Here is a 24,575-nt window from a genome sequence, read left to right as displayed (position 1 = left end):
AAATTGGTCATGTGATCTCGCACATAAAGTTAAATTGTTTACTAAAAAATTCAATTATTTGTCATAAAAAGAATGTTCATTTTATAGATCATCAACACCTTCAAGACCTTTCTGAGAGAGTGTAAACTAATACAGACTTCATTCATTTCATGGCTGTTACTCTACAAGCAGAATACAGGCAGTCCACATTTTCTCCAGATTGGACTGTTCCAGTCCTGCTTATTAGCCAATTTATATAAGAGTATATATTCAACATAAGGGAATGTTCACACTGAGCAAAAAAGGGGGAATTCTACGGCAAAACTTCACCTCCCTCATTGTCTTAATGGGATTCTTTGTGTGCCTCTGCTGTGGCCCACTCCACTTATAGAATTGACATGTTAATTATTTGAGCGGAGGCGCATGAGGCATCCCATTGAGACACTGAGACAGGCGGAGCTCTGCCGCAGAATTCTTCCTGTTTTACTTAGTGTGAACATACTCTTAACAGTGTAAAATACTAATAGCACATTATAGACATTGTTTTGATAGAGTTGTTGCTGCTAGAGTTTGTGAAACTGGTTATTGGGAAATATTTGTTTCCGATTTTGTTTACTGCAACAATAACTCAATACTATTCTTGTTAAAATAGTTGGAACTCAGGAATGAACCTCATGTCCCTTTATTAAAGTCCATGTCTGTCATGATCCAACAGTTTTTGGAAGTAGATTCAGATTATCTGTTATAGCCCGGTTATGTGTTTCATCTGATTATGTTCATCCTGTACATTTCTTACTTCTTTTAGGCTAGTATGGGCAGTGGGAGTATGTCATTCAGTGGTATGTCTATGGATTGGAATGAGGTTTTAGCAGATTATGAAGGTATGTAAAATAAAAGAAAAATTGTATAGAATCGCCTTGTTTCTTAGAGACATCTTTTGTATTTTTGAAATTCAGTGGTCCAAGAATTCTCTAGACAGGAACACAAATTGTGGATGAAGAATGAACATTTTGTTCCCTATCGATGTTAAATCCATTGTTTTGTCTTGTCCTGATTATAATGTATAAATATGATGCAAAAGATAATCAAGTTAAAGTAGTTTCTTTTTGTGCAGTTAAGGTCCCCATACATTTGATACTTCTCTTGTGGTGGGTTCGGGCATCAGTATAAAATGCATGGGTCTCTCCCAACAGTCCAAGAATGTTTTTCAAGAATTCATAGTAAATGGAATGTAAATGTCATTATTAACTGGGGTCAGAGCATTAAAAAAGCCACCCCACTGGTGCATTTGAGAAAAATGTTGCCCACAAACCACATTTTGCAGGCCTGTACTGGGTGCAGGAGACTGAATTGGAACATTTTTATGATAATATAAAATCTGAATCCTGATATGTAAGCTTTATGTCTTTTCTATGCAGCACGAGAGTCTTGGAGACAGAACACATCCTGGGGTGACATGGTAGAAGAGGAACCCTCCAGGCCCCCAGGTCATGGAATCCATATGCATGAAAAACTGTCTTCACCATCCAGAAAAAGGTCAGCTTTCTATACAAACACCTACACAAGTTGTTTTTTTATATTAGACTGACAGAAAGTAGAGAACAACTACAGTTGTACCTTGGTTTGAGAGTAATATGGATTAAGAGCATTTTGATTTAAGAGCTCACAGTTTTTCAATATTGTCACTTGGTTTAAGAGCATTGCTTTGGTTTAAGAGCTCCCTGTAATGGATGGGAGCGCGAGTGGGGGAGCGCCATGGTTTGCATACTGGGGTCTACAGCACTGTACTCAGACCCAGGAAGTCTCCCTCACCTTCCAAATCATAGCAGATCCACTTCAGGCTGGGGCTTGCATCAAAGGACAGGGCTGTGGAGGTAATCTCTTCATAGCTGTACCCTCTCTCCCTGGACAGAGATTGCTGCTAAAGAGTGCCCACATGTGCCCTGCTCATTCCTTCATACTCCCTAAAGTCTCTGTCAGCCCTTGTGTTTCCCATCCTCGCCATTATGGCGATCTGCAGTTCCATCCTGTATCTACAAATTGCTGCAGTTTTTTTAAATTTATGCCCTTACTATACATTATACACCACATGCTGATTGCTATTCTCTACAGTAGCATATAATATCACATATTCAGCTGTTTCTAAATCTGTGTTTCATTTGTTTAACATGTTATTCAGAATAAAAAATATATTATTTTTGGAGTGTGGAACCAATTGTCTGCATTTCAATGATTTCTTATGGGAAGTTTTGCTTTGGTTTGAGAGTGGATTTGGATTACAAGCACAGTCCTGGAACGAATTATGCTCGTAATCCAAGGCACCACTGTATTTATAAAGAAAGTTCTTTGTTGACTATACTGCTCATGAATGTTAGAACGATCCTCTCTACTAGTGGTCTGTCTTAGCCGCCTGAAACCTGTTTGCCCATATGTGCATATCCTCACATAACCACTGCTCCAACATCTTTTAACAGCTTGATTAGAATGGCCTAGATAGCTGGAAGTTTGTGAAAATGGCCATCCTGCCTCTCTTGGTCCAATGAGGCACCCCCTCTCAAAGTCTGACAACTGGGCAATTTTTTTTTTCGAGGGTGTCGTAGAGTCATGTCTATCAGTCAGTGATTGCTCACCAAGAGGCTCTTACCCAAAAGTAGCCTCTGAGAGTCTTTTTAAAGGGCAGCAAGGGAAGCATTTTTACGCCCTCTTGTCTAAACACACCTGTAATCATTTATATATCTGCTTGAGACATGACTACATGCTGAGTTTTGCAGCAGTTTAGCATCTCTATCTGGTTACATTGCCTTCTTTCTCAATTAGTGAAATCCACTAATTCCCCTAATAACCAACAGGAATGTAGTGATCAGGATATAGATCACTGTTGTGTTCTCCTTTGCAGAACAATTGCAGAATCCAAGAAGAAGCATGAAGAGAAGCAGCTAAAAGCACAACAGCTGAGAGAGAAGTTGCGAGAAGAGAAAGCTCTTAAGCTTCAGAAACTTCTAGAAAGGGTGGGTATAATTTGTTTTGTTTTTTTACAGAATTGACCATAAGGGTATGTTCACACTAAGCAAATTCGTCGGAATTCCGTGGTGGACCTCTTCACTGCGGCCTGCCTGCCTCAGTGTCAAACTGGGTCGAAATGGGAGGGCTCGTGCGCCTCCGCTCTCCATTTCAAGAATTGACATGTCATAGTTTGACACTGAGGTAGGTGAGATTCCGCCGCGGAATTCTGACAAATTTGCTCAGTGTGAATACACTGATACAATATAATCATTCATGCAGACCTATTGTGCACGGTTACAGATACTCTAGTGTGTAACAGGCCTTAGATGTGAACTGGGATACAATCTCTCATAGTGTTTGTCCTGTTTTCCACAGCTGATTAACTTTTTAATGTCCATGAGGAATAGGTAGGTAGGTGTGTGTGTGTGTGTTTACTTACTTACTTGTAGGACTGTGAGCTATATTACACAGTGTTACCACTTAGTGTGACCACATTGTAGATCATGCACCCTACTGAGCACCAGTCATCAAAGTCTGTTTGCCTTGATTAGTTTTCTTCATAGACATATCCCACAGGAATAGTGAAGGACAAGAATGTCTGGCCTCTCGGTTTTATTCTTTGCTTGTTGCTTAATTTACAGTAGCAGGTTAATTTTTCTTTCTAACGCAGATTTTTGTGTCATAGGAAAAAGATGTGCGAAAGTGGAAGGAGGAGTTACTAGAGCAGAGACGCAAAATGATGGATGAGAAGTTGCTTCATGCCGAATTTAAGCGGGAAGTTCAGTTGCAAGCCATTGTGAAGAAGGCTCAGGAGGAGGAAGCCAAGGTATGCCATTTGGTAGAAGTAGCCAAAGTACAATTATTACAACATTTTATCATCTATCAGAGACAATGCCATCATACAGAATTTGTGTATATCTGGAATACCCATAAACTTCATACTTACAATGGATAGGAACAGTTCTGTATATAAGGGGGAACACAAGATCTTTATGACAATATTGCACCATAGATATGTTTTTGTCAGATCCTTTTACTTTTATAAACACCAACTGTGGGCCCTTTACTTCAGATATTTAGTATATCCCTAAACTTAGTATCTCCACCTCAGTCCTAGCAAAGGAGTCCTGATAGAGCAGCATTTATCATTCTTTATTTGTTCTTATAAGAAATAAGTTTGATTTTTGTTGTCCCTTGTTTGCCTTATATTCAAAATATTTAATACAGGTAAGCTGCTGAGTAGTTGTATGAGAGTTTTGTAATAATCTTTTTCTTTGGGAGTTTAGGTTAGGTTCACACCTGTCCAATACCAGTGTGCCAAGAGATCAATATAAAACATATTATAATGTATCCCTTGGTGTCCTTATATGCTTGAATGCAACAAACCTTGCCACAAGTATGGCACTTATATATATATGGCACATATATTTTGTGTTCTGTAAATGGGCAATATTTTTTGTAGTGTAGAAAATGTCTGTTCGCCACACTAATCTGTACCACAAAGAAGAGATGCCTCAGGGCAACTTCCTCTTTACAGTCCTTCCAGTTTTTGTTTTTTTTTAAAGCAAGTATAAGGCTAAAATACTAGAAAAGAGTAAAAAAAACGCTGCAATCTGGTAAATACCAAAATATTAGTATGAACCTACCCCTATCCAATGCTTGGAGTTCGGGCGGTGCCACTGGTATCCAGGGACATGCTGGAGTAGTTGCAAAGCATGAATAGAAGAAAGGGATCCACGGCAAATTCAATCCCATAAAAATATACCCTATGCAACATGTTTCAACTTCTCACACGTCTTAATCACTGCAGTTGATTAAGACATGTGAGACGTCGAAACATGTTGCATTTTGTACCTATGGAATGAATTTTATCTGTGGACTTTAAATAAAGGGTATAGTTTTATGGGATTGGATTTGCCGTGGATCCCTTTCTTCTATTCATAAGTTTAAAATGTTTGCAAACATATACAAATATATACAGTATTGTTGGTGATTTTTACACATACACCATGTAATGTATGTATTTTATAGGGCATAGCAAAAAACGTGATTTGCAGTCATTGCAGTTAAATAGTTGTAAATTTTATCTAGAAAGCCGTGTTTACTAAATAAATACATAGCAGGTGTCCAAAGGTAGTGTCTTATATAGTTATTAAAACCACTGACTATCTTCCAAAAAGGGCTTATATCTCTCCTACTGATTGTGAGAATGAAGGGGATGCAGCATTAGTGTCAAAGGAATTGGGCTGGCTGCAACCCCCTGTACAGCCACGCTGCGTAGGAGCACCGCTGTGCAATGTAAATTTAGAAGGTTGTGCAATGCAACACCAAAAATACATTCTCTTTATCAGTTGAGGTATGGCTCGTCCTAGCAATATGGTTACCTTTCAAGGTTTTTTTTCTTTTCTTTGTGTTCTTTTTACAGGTAAATGAAATTGCATTTATCAATACCTTGGAAGCTCAGAACAAGCGCCATGATGTCTTAGCTAAGCTAAAGGAATATGAGCAAAGGCTCAATGAGCTGCAGGAAGAACGGCAGCGTAGACAGGAAGAGAAACAAGCTCGTGATGAAGCTGTGCAGGTAAAAATTATTTTAAGAACAGCATACTGTTCTTAAAATATAGGTTATAGTTGTCTACCTAGTGTCCTGCACAGTAAACTGTGACCTTTGGCTGCCATGTAATTCCTGTTTTTTATGTTCAGGAACGCAAGCGAGTCCTGGAAGCAGAACGCCAGGCTCGTGTTGAGGAGCTGATGATGAAGCGGAAAGAGCAAGAAGCTCGAATAGAAATGCAAAGGCAAGAAAAGGAGCGAGCGCGAGAAGATGCAGCTCGGGAAAGGGCTAGGTAGGTTACCTACTCTCACCTAGGTCTCACCCTAAACATTACCCTTAGATTTTTATTTGCTACCAAAATCTCTGCACTCTCTTACTCACTCACAGACATATAATTGTTTGTAGTATTTTATTATTATTTTTAAATAAAACTGATGAACTTAGAATGTTTGAAATTTAGTTTTACAAAGCTAAAGGTCTTTTAGAGTCTAGGAGACCAACCTACTGTATGAAATTGAGTAGCCAGGCTCTGCTATCATGATGTCGCATATTCTTTAAATGCTTGCACATTTGCCTCCCGATGTACATCTGCTAACAATTAAATTTCAGTACGAAAGTGACAGTGTAGTAAAGTATTGAGCTGAGCTTGGGGAGTAGTTTGGTATCCGGATTGCTAATAGAACTTTAGAAACCATGAGATTGAGGTTTAGGCAGCATGAGGCTTAGTCTTCTTATGGAAAATATGACGTCTTATAGCCATAAATACAAAATTACATCACTGATTTGCAAACCCATAAATCTTTTTGCGAGCGGAGTGTAGATAATTTATAAATTGGAGAAATAATTGTTGAACTGCTTCTGATGACTGCTATATTGATTTATTACTAAAGTAGTACTCATTGTACTTTTGCATGTGCACCATTTACATAGTTGTTTTTGTTTATTTTTTAAGTTTAGATTGAAAGCAAGTAAGTGGACATTTCAGTTTAGTTCAAGGAACATCACTTTTTTTCTTTGTAGGGAAAAAAACAATTTGTTTTGTTATGCCTATGATATTAAGCAATAAATCTTAACCATCAAGGCATCATATCATTTACTGGACCTATTACAGCCCTTTTGTTTAAAGCACTCGCTGTTGTTATGTCATGTGTCCATGCATCTATAATAAAGCTTCACATTCAATAATCATACCAGGGCATAGAAAAAAAACCCACTGCAATCTTATTGTGGTTGTAGGCCTAAAGGAATACTAAATGAAAGGTTCAACTATGTTGATAAAGGGGTATTCTGGGGAAAATTGACTTTACCCCCATCCACAGGAGAAAAGTAGGAGATCGCAGGGGGTCCGACCCCTGAACCCCGGCAATCTCTGTATCGGACCGAAATAGAGCCCTAGGTCGACACGTGACCTGTGGCTCTATTTATTCCTATGGAACGTCCGAAAGAGCCGAGTACTACGCTCTTCTGGCGTACTCAGTTCTTTGCGATGCTCCATAGGAATGAATAGAGTCGCAGGTCACGTGCCGACTAGGATGAGCAAACCGGCCGAGGTTCTAGTTCGTATGAATCTGAACTATCGGCTTCTGATTCTGGCTGTCTGCACGCTCAGTGGAGAGGGTGGATACAACCTTGAGGACCACCTGGAAAACAGTTTTCCAGGCGGTCCTCAGGCTGTATCCACCCTCTCTACGGAGCGGGCAGACGTGGGAATCAGAAGCCGATAGTTCAGGTTCATACGAACCCGAACACCGGCCGGTTCGCTTATCCCTATTGCCGACCCGGGGCTGTATTCATAACAGAGCTGGCCAGGGTCTGACAGAAAGATCGGCAGGGGGTTCAGGGGCTTGACCCGCAAACCCCAAACCCCCCCCCCCCCCCGCAATCTCCTACTTTTTCCCTATCCAGTGGGTTTGGAATTTTTATACATTCAATACCAGCTACCGAATCTTTTTATGTTTCTTTAAATTGGCACTGTCCTTTCTTAAAACTTTTGTCATGGTGACATATCCAAAGTTTTGAACAGTCAAGATCTGATTATTCAGACCCTGACCAGGAGAACCAGCCAGGATAGATACGCACATAGCGCCTTCTCTCTCGGAACTGTGCCGTATGACTAAGATGTCCCCATAATGTAAGCAGTGAGAGGGGAATGTTCCCCCCCCCCCTCTCTCACACTCACAGTCAGATGCCGACCGATCAAATGCAGTGTCCAGAAATAGTGACCGTTACATCTAAACCGTTCTATCCGTTGTTGTTTTTAAATAGCCATAAATCAAGCAAATCAAGATTAAAATTGAGAATAGTTCATAAGCTTAAGAACATCAAGATTTTCTTTTGAGGTGATATACCCCCAGCCCTGTTGCCACATATATAATAGAAATGGATCCCCCAATCCCTGCTTATGAAGGAATTATGTAAATCTAGCAGTTAATAGACTTTGTGCAGTGTACATTTGATCGTACCAGCATGCCATTATACCCATAGTACTGCTTGGTATTCAAGCATATTTTGCCAATCAGCTTAATTGCTGACATGACCTGGCGTTAAAATATCATAACTTACATTGGGAGCTTATAATTTATAAACCAGAATGTAAATCGAATCTCTGAACTGCACAACGTTCTGTCCCGTCCTTCCTTATATCACCTTCATCCTCACTTGTGTTTTTCTCTGTCCATTAATCACTTATCAGTGTCACATCTTAATTAAAGGGACAGGGAAGAAAGATTGGCCGCTCTGACAGCAGCCCAGCAAGAGGCGATGGAGGAGCTGCAAAAGAAGATCCAGCTCAAGGTTGGTATTCAAGGAATCTGAGGACCTGTAGTCTCAGTCACATTTGTTAGAAAATAATAATTAGACCTCATGTGGAGGATTGGATGGAATTAAATTAAGCTACCTATGTTTTCTATTTAGTCAGAAATTAAGGCCCGGGGTTCTTTTTTGTATATGTTATGTGGCAGGAGGAACCATTCAAAGCATTCCCTTACCTAATTTCAGAGCCTAGAGAGCAAGATATTGGGAAGCGATAAGCTGCATCTAGCCCACCTAGTTTGTGAAGGGAGGACAGGACATGTCATTTAGTATATTTGGGTAAACCACCTCAGAGACTTGAAGCTTTCAGTCAGCACCCCGCCCCAAATGATTCCCGTGCCTCGGGCCAGTCTTTCCCTCTCTAGATGTTATCTGTGTGTGTCTGTGAGCAGAGCGCTCTCCAGCAGACTCCTGTGTTACTGCTTCACCGCATCCTGGCTTTAGAGTCAATTAGCATTGTTAGACTGCAGATTACCGCCTGACCTCTTTAATACGACTCGCTTTTCCCAGCTACAAACTCTCTTTATACTATCGGAAGAGCATTCTGTTTGTGATTAGAGGCATCGGGATATCATGGAGTCCTGTGGAGGCAGTCTGTCTGTTGGGAAGCTCAGTGCCCCTATGTATTCTGGGGGAGCATACAGAAAACATATATCTCACTAGTTGAGGATAGTGATTACATGTTGCTTCACTTAGTTTGTAGTTTTATGTACAACACACCATATATTTCTAATGTATAGATGATTTCCATTATAAATGTATATGACAATTAGAGTTAACATAAATGTATATGAACATATTTAGTATCTAGATAAAGGCATGGATTTTCTTAACTAGAAAATAAATATGTGCTTCTTCATACTGGTGCATTAAAACCCACTATATGGTAAGCATCCAGGCACTGTTATATGTAATATGGTAATATGTTAAAATACAAGGGAAAAAAAAGCGAAATCTGATCTTTGGCACAAACATGATTTTATTCCCTGGGGCTAGATATTCTTGTACATTTCCTGTCGGTAATCCTATTAAACTCAGTCCATCTCCAGTGTAAAATGGCTGATAACATTGAACTGGTGCAGTACACGTGAATATGTTTAGTTTTAGGCCTATTATCCTTTTAATGGCAAAGAATCAATGAGAAGTGCAAAGATAACTGAAATAAAAGTAACATGCTGGTGCTGTGCTGGGTAGTTCCCCACAGACAAGTGACCTGCTTCTTTGCTAATAATTATACGTCCCTGTTAAATCTTATGAGGGAGGCGGTTGTACATTGGATCTCACTAGACACCTAGGTCTGTTTGGTTACCTGCTTTAAAGGGGTTATCCATGCTTAGAAAAATATGGCCGCTTTCTTCCAGAAAAAGCTGTGACCTGCCTCAGTCAGTTACTGTATGTTCCACTGAGTCAGGTCAGGAAGTGGGGATGCATGGGGACCTGATGAGCATTGGAATGGCAACAGTAGCTGATCAGGCAAGTGAGTTGTTGTGGTTATAACTAAAATAAATAGGATTTTGAGAAAATATTCAACTCTATACCTTGTATTCATCCATGATTATGTTTTTTTATGCAAGGGATAGGTTTTTGCCCCAATTCTGTTTCTCTCTGATATTAGTTGTTTGCCTTCCTGATGGCAGAGAATAGGCTATCCATAGGGATTCTAAACTGGTACATATATACATAATCTTTTGTATTTTATGTTTAGGGAGCTAAGGGAGTTATCCAGGATCAGAAAAAGTGCAGCTACAAAAACAGCACCATTCCTGTCTGGTTGTGTTTGGTATTACTAGTCAGTTCCTTTATCTTCAGTGGAACAGATTTTCACAACCACACCCAAACTGAGGACAAGAGTGGTGCTGTTTCTGGAAAAAAGAGGCTATGTTTTTTCTAAGCCTAAATAACCCCTTTAATTCTCAGGGGTTTATAATATTTTATCATAAGCTCATAGCTCTTGTTTGTGAAATTCAGCATGATGAGGGTGTTCGAAGACACCTGGAACAGATTGAACAGCGGAAAGAAAAAGCGGCAGAGCTGAGCAGTGGACGACATGCAAGCACAGACTATGCACCTAAACTTACCCCATATGAACGGAAAAAGCAGTGCACACTCTGTGGAGTCATGGTAAGTCTTACCTTACATGAGTGTAAATATACACCTGATGTAAACTGCCCACAACAACCAATCACAGCTCCGCTTATATTTTACCAGAGCTGAAAGATGAGCTGTGATTGGTTACTGTGGACAGTTTACAACAGGTGCATATTTACACCCTTTCATAAATCTAATTTGTATTTATTGTTTCTTACACCTAGCCACTTTCTTCCCTTTTTTTTTTTCTTTAAAGGCCATATTCCACGGAACGATTATCGTCCGCTACAGACAATAATCGTCCCGTGGAATAGAGTGCAACGATCAGCCGACATCGTTCATATTGGCTGATCGTTGCAGTCGCTTGTTTTTCAACTGATACAGCAACGATCTGCTGCCGTCGCTCTGTTGAATAGGAGCATAGGCATCAGACGCTGCTATATCCTATGGGCTGCCCGGACGATCAGCGATCACCCGGGCAGCCCCCCCCCCCCCCCCCCCCGCAGCTCTCCGCCGCCCCTCCTGCACTCACCTGTTGAATAGCACCAGCAGCAAGCGGGGAACGAGGAGCAAACGAGCGCTGAGAGCGCTCGTTTGCTCCTCTAAACGGCCCGTGAAATAGGGCCTTTACACCAGTTTTTTTTTTTTACCAATAAAAGCATTGTCTAAAAATAAAATGGTATTGCAGCAAAAAAAAATTGCTAACATTAAAAAATATTCACTTCCACTTCTGCTCCAGTGATATTTTTTTACTACAGGTTTGACACCACATAAATTCATATGGCCACTGCAGCAAGGATTTTCCGCAGCAGTGTCGATTTACTCATTTTCTGCTTTCTTTGTTAAATTTTGCTTTTAACTTTTCTTGTCCTCTAGCTTTTCTTTCTCCTGTGTGCGTTTTAACAATACATAAATGTTTCAATAGAGTATATAGGGGTTAAGATATGTTTACTGATGGTCTTTTGACTATTTCTGGCAGATTTCTTCTGAGGTTTATCTGTTCAGTCATATTAAAGGAAAAAAACATCAGTTGACTGTGCGAGAAAACAGCAGCATCCAGGGTCGGGAATTATCAGATGAAGAAGTGGTGAGTAAAAAACAGCCAGTCATTGCATAAAAATGATTTCTTACATGTCTCAAAATGCTTCAAAGGACTGGAGCTCACATCCATAAATGGTGTCCTTTGGAGGAGCATGTGACTTACACGTCACTTTGCTGACTCCGTAGCAAAACTAACACAGGTGCAATGGAGGAGGCATGGTGACGTAGTATAGTCACATGCCCCTCCACTGGCCACCATCTATGGATGGGAGTGTCATTCCTCCACACACAAAGACAGTGGATCGGCAGGGAAAAGAAACTTCATAACATACAGTCATGGCCAAAAGTTTTGAAAATGAATATTAATTTTTACAAAGTCTACTGCTTCAGTTTTTAAAATGGCAATTTGCATATATTCCAGAATGTTATAAAGAGTGATCAGCTTAACAGCAATTACTTTCAAAGTCAATATTTGCCTAGAAAATGAACTTTATACCAAAAAACACATTTTAACATCATTGCAGCCCTGCCTTAAAAGGACCAGCTAACATAATTTCAGTGATTGCTCCATTAACACAGGTGTGGGTGTTGATGAGGACAGGGCTGGAGATCAATCTGTCATGATTAAGTAAGAATGACACCACTGGACACTTTAAAAGGAGGCTGGTGCTTGGCATCATTGTTTCTCTTCTGTTAACCATGGTTATCTCTAAAGAAACACGTGCAGTCATCATTGCGCTGCATAAAAATGGCCTAACAGGGAAGAGTATCGCAGCTAGAAAGATTGCACCTCAGTCAACAATCTATCGCATCATCAAGAATTTCAAGGAGAGAGGTTCCATTGTTGCCAAAAAGGCTCCAGGGCGCCCAAGAAAGACCAGCAACCGTCTCTTAAAAGTGTTTCAGCTGCGGGATCGGGCTACCAGCAGTGCAGAGCTTGCTCAAGAATGGCAGCAGGCAGGTGTGAGTGCATCTGCACTGTGCACTGTGAGGCGGAGACTCTTGAAGCAAGGCCTGGTCTTGAGGAAGGCAGCTAAGAAGCCACTTCTCTCCAGAAAAAACATCAGGGACAGACTGATATTCTGCAAAAGGTACAGGGAGTGGACTGCTGAGGACTGGGGTAAAGTGATTTTCTCTGATGAATCCCCTTTTGCGATTGTTTGGGACATCTGGAAAACAGCTTATTCGGAGAAGACGAGGTGAGCGCTACCACCAGTCTTGTCTCATGCCAACTGTAAAGCATCCTGAAACCATTCATGTGTGGGGTTGCTTCTCAGCCAAGGGAATCGGCTCTCTTGCCTAAAAACACAGCCATGAATAAAGAATGAGCAGTTTGGCGATCAACAATGCCTTTTCCAGCATGATGGAGCACCTTGCCATAAAGCAAAGGTGATAACTAAATGGCTCAGGGAACAAAACATAGAGATTTTGGGTCCATGGCCTGGAAACTCCCCAGATCTTTATCCTTTTGAGAAATTGTGGTCAGTCATCAAGAGACGGGTGGACAAACAAAAACCAACAAATTCTGGCAAAATGCAAGCATTGATTGTGCCAGAATGGACTGCTGTCAGGATTTGGTCCAGAAGTTTATTGAGAGCATGACAGGGAGAATTGCAGAGGTCCTGAAGAAGAAGGGTCAACACTGTAAATATTGACTTGCTGCATTAACTCATTCTAACTGTCAATATAAGCTTTTGTTACTTATAATATAATTGCAATCATATTTCTGTATGTGATAAAACATCCGACAAACACACATAAAAACCAGAGGGCAGCAGATCATGTGAAAATATAATATTTGTGTCATTCTCAAAACTTTTGGCCATGACTGTAGTGTAACTGATACACTGTTTTTCTAAAATCAGCTGATAATCAGTGTCTATTAGTAGTTTTTATAACTTTTGTTAGGCAATAACATATCTTAAAATTATTTTGCCCGGACTTCCTCATCAGGTATATCCTCATTAATCTTCTTAACCGCGGCCCGGTTCCCATGTACAGCGCCGTTCTATCCAAGGGTCCCGGGCCGGAGCTGAAGCACTGGAGGCAGGCCAGCCCACCTCCAGTGGGAGAAAACCCCCCGCCCCTGTGTGACGCGGCTCCATTGATTCTAATGAAGCCGCGTCATAGAGAGAAGGGAAGTGCTTCAGCTCCGGCACGGGACCCGTGGAAAGAATGGCGCCATACACGGGACACGGGCCGCGGTTCAAAAAACGAACCGCGGCACCGGCTTCCACATGACGGCGCCGTTCTATCCCTGGGTCAGATTAAAGAGGATGTACCTGAAGTTCCATTCACTTCAATTCTAGTAAAGCTAAATCATTTTTCATATTACTGACACCACCAGGAATATCAACCCTATTGCACACTTTTGTGTCATTAGCAAACAGACAAACCTTACCTACCAAACCTTATCCTGTCACTTAACAATAATAATAATAATATTTATTTATTTGTATAGCACCAACAGATTCTGCAGCGCTTCATATTAAAAAGAATAGGACCTAGAACAGACCCTTGTGGCACACCACTGACCTATTCAGGGATTAAGTCCAATTTTCTAGTCCATGTGAAATGCATTTATAGAATAGTTGCAGTGCCATCTATTCATGTAAATTAATGGTGCAGGGACTAGGCCATTTGACTGTTAATAAATGTGGAAAGGGGTTAAAAAAAAGTTAACCAATATCTTGTTATGTTATGATGTAATGATAATTTGAGCATTACTAGTTGTGGGCCCTGTCCATCTTTACAGTAATTCTAACAGTGACTGGATGTAATTGTACAGTGGTAAGTTGGGCCTGCACATTTTTTCTGTTAAAAAAAGGGAAACAGATGGCACATACACAAACTGTTACAAATAAAGACCCATTGAAATCTATGAAGATTTTAACATATCAGTTCATTTCCATTAGGCTGGGTTCTCACTGTGTTTTTGCAATCCGTTTAACGGATCCGTTACAGAAATATGAGGTCGACCATGTTTTGTGTCCGTAAAAAAAAGAACGGATCCATTTGGATCCGTTTTTTTTAATAATGTAAGTCAATGGAAAAACGGATGCACACAGTTGCATCCCTTTTTAGCAATCCATTTTTCATTTTTTTTTCTTCAAAAAACGGATTGCAAAAACGTAGCCTTACACTGTTACCCAAATGGAACAGAGAAAAAGAAATCAGATAGAGGTGCCAATGCATTTGTTAAAAGATCTGTAGGTTTATAGTTTGTTTGAAAGTTTAGTTTATAGTCAAATGGGTGAAAACTTAAAAGGGTTGTCTGATGTAAAGTGATATTTTATCATATCATGCTGCCAGACCTATGGGGAACATAACAGGTGTATAGTTACCAGTCCCTCTCCAGAGCAGCTGCTGGTTCCACCACAGCCTGTATCATATCCTCTGTACATTCTAAATGTTATTAATATTTCCTTTTACTGACAGCAAATAGAGATCTTGGAGATCTGGTTATGTTGCATTTTGCGCCACAATGCCTTGTTGATAGCAGAGGGAAAGCAGAAGGTTCTGCGACCTCTTCAGTCTAGGCATCTTGGAGGTTCGACCTGTTCCCTACTAGTAACCTTATTCATCGTCACACCATTACATACAATAGGGGTTTAAATTAAATCGTTTTAAAGTATAAATAAAAATCCTCAATCCAAATAGGAATTCATAATCCTCCCGATTTAATTTGATATTCTTGTTAGCATGTAGGTGAATGTACTGTGTCTGGTTTGCTGTCATTGTACGGAAGCCTCCCCACCAGCATACAAATAATCTTAGCCAATTGCCATATAAACATTTAAGATGTCAGTAGGGGTTTAAACTTCATTTATGATTTTAAGATTAAACAGCAGCGCATGCTATAAAAGATAATTGGAAAATAGAAAAATGGAAGTCTTTTCCAAATGAACTTAAAAATATGCTGAACCATGCAGAGTGCTGAAGACTAGCCCTCAGGTAGAAGGGCTAAGGCAGCCAGTTACTAAGCCTCCAGCCCTGCAGCCAGGCCCTCCCAGCATTCAATAAACAACTCTCTGCTTCAGTGCTGCCATGCTACCTCTTCTGGTGAAACCATTGTGGACATCTGACCCATAGTGTCTTTACAGAGAATATTTAGCTTACAATATTTACGATAGTTATCCCTTGGTCATTGTCGCTCACATTAACATTTAGCTTAGAGTGCCACAGACAGAGTTGATCTAGAGAAAATGCAATTTGTTGCAGTTTTGGGTCAACCAGTACGGTCATTCACTGGAAAAATGTTTGTGGGCCAACTCATTGCAAGTAGAACCAATCACCAGGATCTGTTACTGAAGTCCATGCACAGACTGGCTCTCTAGTAGCACTGTGCTTAATGTTTTTACTGCTATCTACCAGTGCTTCATAGGCTTTGTGATTTCCTATATCTTTTAGGTGTATGGTATTGCTTTTTGCCTATACTACCTTTACTGTAAAGTTCTAGTATACTTCTCTTTTCCTGTGCTACATTCACATACCCCTCTCATTCATAGTACATATGCTGTATTGGTATCCACTGGTACTATGTGTACTATACTGATTTCTACCTGTACTATATTTGCTTTGGTGCTAGATACCTTTACAGCACATGTATTACTTCAACTATATTGCTACCTATCTGTGCCAGGATGAGCTGTGTCTTTTTTTGTATCTATACTTGTGTACTGTACAGGCCCCTAAATAAGCTTTTACTATATAAAAGCTATATAATCTTCATCATTTGTTATTTTGGGTTGACGCATTCAGTGCTTAGTTTCCAGCTTTGTATTATAATGGATTAACAGTCATAATAGTATGTATAAAAAGAGCTACTAAAAATGATGCACATATGTATGGGTATCTGAGATTGTGATCGGGGAGAAGAGAGATATTTCACTGCATACAACAGTAATCCCACCAGGGAATATTGCGGTCAGCCTCTGCGTTCTGAAATGTCTGATAATTAATAATTAATTAACAGCTTCGTTATACAGCTGGTGTTATTACAACATGGTATAGCTCAGATTCTGTCAACACTTACATATATTTATCACTTGTATATAAGACTCTTTGATTATATCTTTACCTGAGTTGAGCTTTGTTTGCCATGAGTCAAGTTGGGTGTCATAGCTGGAAAAGCCCCCACGTTTTTATGGTTTCATGGGGGACTGCATTATAATGTTTTCAACTAAATAATGACCAAACCTCCTCCCTATTACTATGAACAAGCCTGTTTGACTAAAAGGATACTAGTTTTTCTTGAGCAGAGCGTCAAAAAGATGTGTGGAAACTCTGAACATTGACTAGGGATATATGCCAAGCCAAAAAAAAATAAATCTCTCTAAAAGTAAAGAATACCCATCTTCAGACAGCTGTTACGGGGTTATTGCCCCTTGTCAGTACAGAGCAGTAGCCAGTCAGAGCCCTGCCCTATACTGGCAAGAGGCAATAACCTTGAAACAGCTTTTTTTTATTTTCTCATTGGTGTTCTGCTGGGAAACCATGGGTCGTAACATTCATGTAGATGTTACCTAAGACAAACCACCTACCTAGACAGTATACCCAAATATTAGTGGCCTTAGGGACTTGACAAAGAATTCAAGGTGTTGACTTTGTTTCCAAATTTCTCAATCCAATAAATCATCTATGGGATGTGCTGGGAAGGTGTGAGTCACAGAGGCCCTTCTTCTCAAGTAGCAGTACAGAATCTGATGCTAACGTCTTGGTTCCAGACACCTTTAGGGCCCTATTCCACCGGACGATTATCGTTCAGATTATCGTTAAATCGTTTGAATCTAAACGATAATTGTTCGGTTGAAATGCAGTTAACGATTAACGACCAAACGAGAAATAGTCGATCACTTTATAAGACCTGGACCTATTTTTATCGTTCCTCGTTCGCAAAACGTTCACAAATCGTTCGCATTGAATAAGACGTTGTTCGCACTAGATACGAACGCAATAGCGAAGAAAAAATGATCGCAAATACGATCATAAGTAACGATTATCGTTCCATGGAAATGAGTGAACGTTTTCAGGTCTTTCGCAATAGCGGTCGTTTGAGATTATTAACAATTATGCGAACGATAATCGTCTGGTGGAATAGGGCTTTTAGTCTTGTCTTGTGGAGTCTGTGCCTTGACAGGTTACAACTGTTTATATTTACAGAAAAGGTGGACACCACCACAGAATAAACCAGGGGTGCTGCAAATGCTCTATATATTGAACAATGTACCAAAAGAGGGAGCCAGAGCAAATATAAACTTGTGCATATCCGTATCAATATTAGTATAACAGTGTGGTAAACTTACTCCTGATGAAGCTGCAAAGTAGCAGCGTAACACGCAGGGTGTGTGTATCTCACTGTTATAACGGGCCATGGTCTTTAAAGTGTAACTACCATTGTTGCAGCGACATCTCAGAAGTGTATCGGTCGGGGTCCGGCTGCTGAGAACCCTGCCGACAGCTAGAAAGAAGGGGCTGCCACACGGGAGCGCAGGCTCTGCCCCTTCATCTCTGCTACAGGGAGCTGAATTCCATAGAGTGATAATACGAGCGGTCTACTAAATTAAGCTCCCTGTAGCAGAGCGTGCGCGGCAGCCCATTTTAGCTTTCGGTGGGGTTCTCAGCCGCCAGACCCCGGCCTATATACACTTCTGACATCTTGCTATGACACGTCAGAAGTTTTTAAAATGGTAGTTACACTTTAAGGCTATGTTCACACTACGTATATTTGAGGCTGTATGCTTGAGGCTGTATAGCAACCAAAACAAGGAGTGGATTGAAAACACAGAAAGGCTCTGTTCACATAATGTTGTAATTGAGTGGATGGCCGCCATTTAATGGCAAATATGTGCTGTTATTTTAAAACAACGGCTGTTGTATTGCAATAATGGCAGTTATTTACCGTTTTATGGCGGCCATCCACTCAGTTTCAACATTGAGTGGACAGATCCTTTCTGTGTTTTTAATCCACTCCTGGTTTTGGTTGCAATATGAGGACCACAATACTGACTGAAATATACATAGTGTGAACCCAGCCTATGGTTGTATGTATATAATATTTCTTTATTTACCATAATGTTTGCATATTTTTGCCATGTTTATAATTGTATTTATATCTGTGCCCTCAAAATATTGCAACTGTATTTGACTCCATAACAGGGTAGGTGCACATCCTTTATCTGAGCTTACAACTGTTTTGACTCCACATGGGCATCTACACAATATTCTGCAAATAATTTTGTGTTATGCATGCCTGATGGTTTCCTCTTCTAATTGTGTCTGTGTGGCAGCTGCCACAATTGTATTTGGTTAACAAGGGCGACATCTTCCAAAGTAGTGTCATTTATCTTCCTTCAATAATAAAACTTCAACAGATGATTTCATTTTATACTTTGATATCCAATTCACTTTTCTAAGTATTGTATTAAAAAAAGCTAAAATGTGATATATGTTAAGACATTAAAAATGTGGCTTTATTTAATCATTACGCTTTGGGGAAATCTGAAAAAAAGCTATTGCATGTTGGACTTTTAGATCAATTGCTGGAGATGTGACTTCTCTTATAGCCCCAGCTATAATATAAAAGCAGTGATCCAGTATTGTGATGGACTATTAGACAATTCACAGATAAGTCTGTTATGTAGAATAAAAAATTAGCAATCCCTTTATTAAAAACTATTAAAAACTATTCCTCGTAGTGAATTAAGTGAAAGGGTTTCCATGAAATGTGCACCAAAACTGTGAGCTGTGTTTGTTTATGCTCTAGATAAAGTTTTCAGGTGCAAAGCCACAAAGTTTGTTGGAAAAACTCAAGTACAATGCTAGCACTTCTCTACTCTCTGTTCATTTGCTGCATTGCTAATAGATGAGTATGTTGATGAGAACATATCCAGCCATATCATTTACCTTTCAGCCAGGTTGAATTCATCATGCCAGCATTGTACAGTGTACTCTGTATCTAGTGACCACATACAGGCAACCTTTGGGTTTAACTCTTGAATAACTTTTGGCTCCCGTGTTCTAAATAAAGTACCAAGTTTGTAAATTTCAGTCTGGGATACTGTAACTCACCATTGAATACCTCACTTTGTTCTGGACCCCGATTAGTCACCACGTTTTTCTTTGCATCCTATCTAGGCCCTATTACACCAACAGATCTGACAACAGATTATCTGCCAAAGATTTGAAGCCAAACCCAGGAGTGGATTTGAAAAGAGGAGAAATCCAGTCTTTCCTTTATGATCTGATCTCTGATGATAGTCTGTTCCTGGGTTTGGCTTTAAATCTTTGGCAGATAATCTGTTGTCAGATTTGTTGCGTTCACACGTACAGCATCTGCATCAGATTTGATGCTGTGTTCAGTTATTTAGTTATGTTGATATCTGCATGTCCTGGTCCTGTACATGTGATTATAGACAAAATTGGGGCATGCACTACCCAAAAGTAATAAATTCACGGGTGCTACCTCACATACCTAAACAGATACACAACACCAAGAGAAAAACAGGGGTATGCGATATCAAGGAGCACTCCAGAGAAAAAATAGTTAAATAGTGCAAAAATATTTATTAGAAATACATAGAAAATTAACATGTACTGACACAAAGGCGGGCAGAGGAATAACACATCCCTACACATTAAAAACAATTAAAATTCCCAAAGGAAAAAACACACATGGTGGGACCCACACGGTATGGGGTACCCCCAGGGTAAAGCCACGGTCCTATGTTATAGCTCAACTGACCCTCATAGGTAGAACACAATGCATATACACCCTAGTAATGAAGAAAGATAAGTACAAAAAATATATATATAAATGAGTGTATGTGACTGTGTATGTGTCAAATAAATGGTGATAGGAGAAAATATTCTAATGAACAATGAAAAGTGTCAAACGAAAATTGAAAACCATCCAAAGAACATCACCAAATGGAGAGGGAGAGGAGCGATCCGTGGCTACCCATGATGCCCCTATGCGTTACGTTCCACCGGAACTCCGTCAGGGAGAGACTCCGGTGGAACGTAACGTGTAGGGGCATCATGGGTAGCCACGGATCGCTCCTCTCCCTCTCCATTTGGTGATGTTCTTTGGATGGTTTTCAATTTTCGTTTGACACTTTTCATTGTTCATTAGAATATTTTCTCCTATCACCATTTATTTGACACATACACAGTCACATACACTCATTTATATATATATTTTTTGTACTTATCTTTCTTCATTACTAGGGTGTATATGCATTGTGTTCTACCTATGAGGGTTAGTTGAGATATAACATAGGACCGTGGCTTTACCCTGGGGGTACCCCATACCGTGTGGGTCCCACCATGTGTGTTTTTTCCTTTGGGAATTTTAATTGTTTTTAATGTGTAGGGATGTGTTATTCCTCTGCCCGCCTTTGTGTCAGTACATGTTAATTTTCTATGTATTTCTAATAAATATTTTTGCACTATTCAAATATTTTTTCTCTGGAGTGCTCCTTGATATCGGATACCCCTGTTTTTCTCTTGGTGTTGTGGTCCTGTACATGTGAACGCACCCATAAACTGGTTTGTGCCACATCTAAGCCACAAAACAGAGGTCTCATGATCTCATGACTTTCTAAAGCTTTGGGTTGCCTTAGGCAACTTGGTCTCATTGCCATTGCTAACTTTACATATCATTTTATTTTGTAGTTATTTTATCTTATGGGTTAACAGTAAAGGTCCTATTACACGGAGCGATTTTTAACGATTAACGATAAACGATCGCAATCAAGATTGTTTATCGTTAACTTTGTTAACCTTGTTTATTGTTCGCCATATTACACAGAACGATAGTCATTAGATACGATTTATCCGTTTAACTATTATTCTTTCTGATATCAGGAAAACAATGGGCAATGTGCTATTACACTGAACGATTAGTGAAAAAGTGCGGAAGTTGAACAGTGAACGATTAGTGAACGAGTAACAATAATTTTAGGTTCAGATCTAAATCAACGACATGCGAACGATTTTTCGATTTTTGCCTGCAATTACACAGGTCGATTAACGGTTTTTCGCACGATAATCGTCCCATGTACAAGGGCCCTAACATATGTGCCAATTGTTAAATAAAGTAAAACAAAAAAGTATTAGACTTGATAAGAGACACTGCTAATAGTGAATGTAGGAAATAGACACTGCTGGTACGTCGTTCACCATAGAATGAATTTACTGTTGCACTATTTTAAGCCAAAACTTAAATAGTGGTGTTTGCCTATTGTTTGTTTCATTCTCAATCAGTGAATGTAAGTACTTAGGGTTATTAGATGCCAAGCGGCGTGTGGAGTGTGTAATATATCCCTCTCTGGTGACCTCACATGCAAGTGGCCTTCTTGATAATAAACACCTCTCCTGTGAACTCGCCACAGCTGCCTCTCTGACCTCACTCACTTGACTTATGTATTGTACTGGCCTCATGCACTTGACATATTTTGTATTCATGCCTAAGAGGTAACATTGGTCATGTGGGTGGGCAAGCTTTTCTAGTCTTTAACCTCTGGACTTTCACTGAAAGTAATCTTCATGGTATTTGTAAAGCAGGCTTTGTAAGAATTTCTTGAACATGAGAGAATCCTCAGGCATCGTAAATGTATAGCCCGTGTTCCCTTTTATTTAAACAAAGAGGTTTATACAGGAAAAGCCATTTATTATGGGACCAGATTGTCCAGAAATACTGATATGTGACAAATTACCTGGTGGTCCAACAAAGATTCCAAACTGTATGGTCAGAACTAGCGTCAGTTGCCAACCAACTATCTTCTAGAATTATATGAGAAATTGTGCACTCTATGACTGTATATTGTAGCTGTCTGTATCTATACATCTGAACAAACTTGCTGCTAATAAATATAAGGTATTTCTCCTTCATTCCATCCTCAAGCTAACCCTATAGACCATGGGTCTCCAAACTGCAGCCCTCCAGCTGTTGCAATACTACATTTCCCATCAGGCCTGGACAGTCAAATCCAAAACTTTAGCTGTCCGGGTATGATGGGAATTGGGGTTTTGCAACAGCTGGAGGGCTGCCAGTTTGGAGACTTATGCTATAGACTCATTAACTTGAACATGAAAATTAATAAAAAGTGACCCAAAGGAGGACTACAAACTTTAAAGTCTCACAGTCGTCTTTTTTTTTTTTTTTTATTGAGAAATCAATAGTGCAGGCGATTTTAAGAAACGTTGTAATTGGGTTTATTAGGCAAATCTGCCATTATCTGCATTCAAAAAGCCTTTTCCCAGGTCCCCCCCCTCCTCTCCTTTCTGTCATCCACTGCTCAGAATCAGGAAATCTCAACTCTTTTACATCAGTCGAGCCCTGTGTAATCTATAGAGAGGGGAGGGAGATTAGTCATCAGCAGAGAGCAGAGAACAAAGGATTCCACAGTAGGATCTGTGTGAAAGACGGTATTCAGAGGTCAGAGAGGTCAGTGCCTACTTCAGAGGAGATGTGTGATGTAACTGTAAATTAACTATTTGTTGTCCTGTTTTGATGCCTCATCTCCCTCCACCCCTCCCCTCTCCATCGAGAACAATGAACACAGGGGGGAGAGCTTCAAACTGCTTTTTCATGATAAAAATTAATTTTTCGGCTAATAAACCCAATTACAAAATTTCTTAAAATCGCCTGGACTATTGATTTCTGCAAAAACATTTTAAACGACAGTGACACTTTGAGTATTTCATGTGCCGTAATACCCACAAGAGAATCCATCATAAACTAGTACTGACTACATCTCAGGAACTGGTGACACATATTCTTTAAAGGGGTTTGTCACTTTATAGTAAAATTGCTTAGTGTACAGTATTAGTTAGTGTACTCACTGCACTTACTGACAATTGGTCCCTGTGTACCTCATAGAGCTAATATCAGACTCCCCTCCTCCAGGCTGAGCTGCCCTGCTCTGTGGTGAGGCTGTCCATAAGATGGCCAATATGGAGGAGCATGTGACCAATCCCCGCCCCCCAGTGTCCACCACTGAGCCTGTATATGTCTATGGTGGACACTGGGGGGCGGGGCATGGTCACATGCTCCTCCATGTCGGCCATTTTATGGACAGAGACAAAACAGAGTAGGGCAGCCCAGCTGGAGGAGGGGAATCTGATTTTAGCTCTATGAGGTACACAGGGAGCTGCTGTCAGTATATACAGTGAGTACACTTACTAATACTTTGTACAGACCTATTTTACTATAAAGTGGCCAACCCCTTTAACAGTATTTGTGTCACTTTTATGTAGATGTTTCATAAAGTAGGCAGGAGTCAGAACTTAGGGAGCAGTAGAGGTATCAGGTGTAGTATCCAGGGGGCAAGTGGGCACATAAAAATAGTCAGGAATACAAGCAAGTGCTGTATCCTTTCCAGTCTGACACAGTGCTCTCTGCTGCCACCTGTTTCCATGACAGGAACTGTGCAAAGCTGTAGAGGTTTCCTATGGGGATTTGCTACTGCTCTGTGCAGTTCCTGTTAGGGACAGAAGTGGCAGCAGAGAGCATTGTGTCAGCCTGAAAAGAATCTATCATTTCCTGCAGCACATACAGCAGCTGATAAGTACCGGAAAACTTACATTTTATTTTTTTATTTAAGTAAATTAGAAATGTCTTTCTCCAGGGTACCCCTTTAATTTAAGTTTTTATGTTAAAAATATTCCTTTTTAGTGATGTTATTTCTAATTTTAAATTTCAATATCTATATTACAAAGTAATCCTGAAATCTAATGAGTTTCTTTCTGGCTACTAAGCCTAATAATAAGCTGACAGTGCCTGTTCTGTACAGTAGAGAAAACTTTCTAGCAGACAGAATTACAATAAAATGTGAAACCAGAATAAAGATAAGATGGGAGACCCAGTACAGCCACCAAGACATTTACGTTGCTGCAGCTGCTGCAGGGCAGTTGTGTTGTTATGTAGTAGCCATTCAGTTGACCATTTAATAAATGGGAGAGCTCTAGCCCACTAAAAATCGTAGCCAGTCTTTGTGGCCTCTATAAGGTATAAAGATTTGTAATTTACTTCTAAAATTCTTAAAAACCTCAAGTCCCCCAGTACTTATCAGCTGCTGCATGCCCTGCAGGAAAT

General features: G+C 40.0%; 1 protein-coding gene across 3 annotated transcripts in view; it reads left to right on the top strand.

The window, feature by feature from the left end:
• Positions 1-24,575, top strand: part of SCAPER (S-phase cyclin A associated protein in the ER) — a 209,141-nt gene that overhangs the window by 59,963 nt on the left and 124,603 nt on the right. For all 3 annotated transcript variants that reach the window (XM_069980225.1, XM_069980219.1, XM_069980234.1), the window contains exons 11-19: positions 785-860; positions 1,398-1,515; positions 2,876-2,987; positions 3,668-3,808; positions 5,408-5,563; positions 5,686-5,828; positions 8,248-8,329; positions 10,316-10,468; positions 11,415-11,522. In XM_069980225.1, coding sequence (XP_069836326.1) covers positions 785-860; positions 1,398-1,515; positions 2,876-2,987; positions 3,668-3,808; positions 5,408-5,563; positions 5,686-5,828; positions 8,248-8,329; positions 10,316-10,468; positions 11,415-11,522 — 1,089 coding nt within the window. The remainder of the gene's footprint in view (positions 1-784; positions 861-1,397; positions 1,516-2,875; positions 2,988-3,667; positions 3,809-5,407; positions 5,564-5,685; positions 5,829-8,247; positions 8,330-10,315; positions 10,469-11,414; positions 11,523-24,575) is intronic.

Source organism: Dendropsophus ebraccatus, chromosome 1 (assembly GCF_027789765.1).
Source record: "Dendropsophus ebraccatus isolate aDenEbr1 chromosome 1, aDenEbr1.pat, whole genome shotgun sequence".
In the NCBI taxonomy this organism is placed as follows: domain Eukaryota; kingdom Metazoa; phylum Chordata; class Amphibia; order Anura; family Hylidae; genus Dendropsophus; species Dendropsophus ebraccatus.
The sequence above is the reverse complement of the archived record's forward strand: the minus strand, read 5'-3'. Positions and strand labels throughout refer to the sequence as shown.